This window comes from Mastomys coucha, unplaced genomic scaffold, assembly GCF_008632895.1.
Source record: "Mastomys coucha isolate ucsf_1 unplaced genomic scaffold, UCSF_Mcou_1 pScaffold3, whole genome shotgun sequence".
In the NCBI taxonomy this organism is placed as follows: domain Eukaryota; kingdom Metazoa; phylum Chordata; class Mammalia; order Rodentia; family Muridae; genus Mastomys; species Mastomys coucha.
Window position 1 is genome coordinate 48,947,845 of NW_022196909.1, and position 865 is coordinate 48,948,709.

The window sequence follows — 865 nt, forward strand, 5'->3', positions numbered from 1 at the left end:
GTGTGTCTATATGTGTCTGTGTATGTGTGTGTATGTATGTGAGTGCGTCTGAATGTGTCTGTGTATGTGAGAGTGTATGTGTGTAAGCGGGTGAATATGTATGTTTGTCTACGTGAGTATGTATGTGTGTGCCTATGTATGTATATAATTGTGTGTGTTGTTGTGTGTGAGTGTGTATGTGTGCTTATGTGAGTATGTATGTGAGTGTGTATGTATGTGTATAGTGTATCTGTGTGAGTGTGTATGTATGTGTTTATGTATATGAATATATGAGTACCTGTGTATGTTTGTGAGTGTTACATATATGTATGTGTGTATGTAGAATATATATATGTGTGTGTGTGTGTGTGTGTGTGTATATATATGCCTGTGTATGTATGTGTGTATGTGAGTGTATGTGTATGTGTGTATGTGAGTGTATGTGTATATGTGTATGTATGTGAGTATGTGAGTGTATATGTATGTGTGTATGTATGTGAGTATATATATATAAATATATGTATGCCTGTGTATGTATGTGACTGAGTATGTGAGTGTATATGTATGTTTATGTGTGTATGTATGTGAGTATATATAGTGTGCTTGTGTATGTATGTGAGTATGTGACTGTATATGTATGTGTGTGTATGTATGTGTGTATGTGAGTGTATGTGTATGTGTGTCTGTATGTATGTGAGTGTATATGTATGTGTGTGTGTATGTATGTGAGTATATGTATGTGTGTCTGTGTATGTATGTGAGCGTGTAGGTGAGTGTATATGTATGTGCGTATACACCTATCTATATCTCAGCTGGGTTCTTGTCTCTGCAGAGGTAGGTGAGACTGGGAACCAGCTGTCAGGAGGTCAGCGACAAGCGGTGGCCT

At 37.1% G+C, this 865-nt stretch overlaps 1 protein-coding gene across 1 annotated transcript in view; it reads left to right on the top strand.

Moving 5' to 3' along the window:
• The window catches only part of Tap1 (transporter 1, ATP binding cassette subfamily B member), a 30,656-nt gene that overhangs the window by 9,614 nt on the left and 20,177 nt on the right, over positions 1 to 865 (top strand). Inside the window, exon 9 of the mRNA XM_031347009.1 lies at positions 812 to 845. Coding sequence (XP_031202869.1) covers positions 812 to 845 — 34 coding nt within the window. The remainder of the gene's footprint in view (positions 1 to 811; positions 846 to 865) is intronic.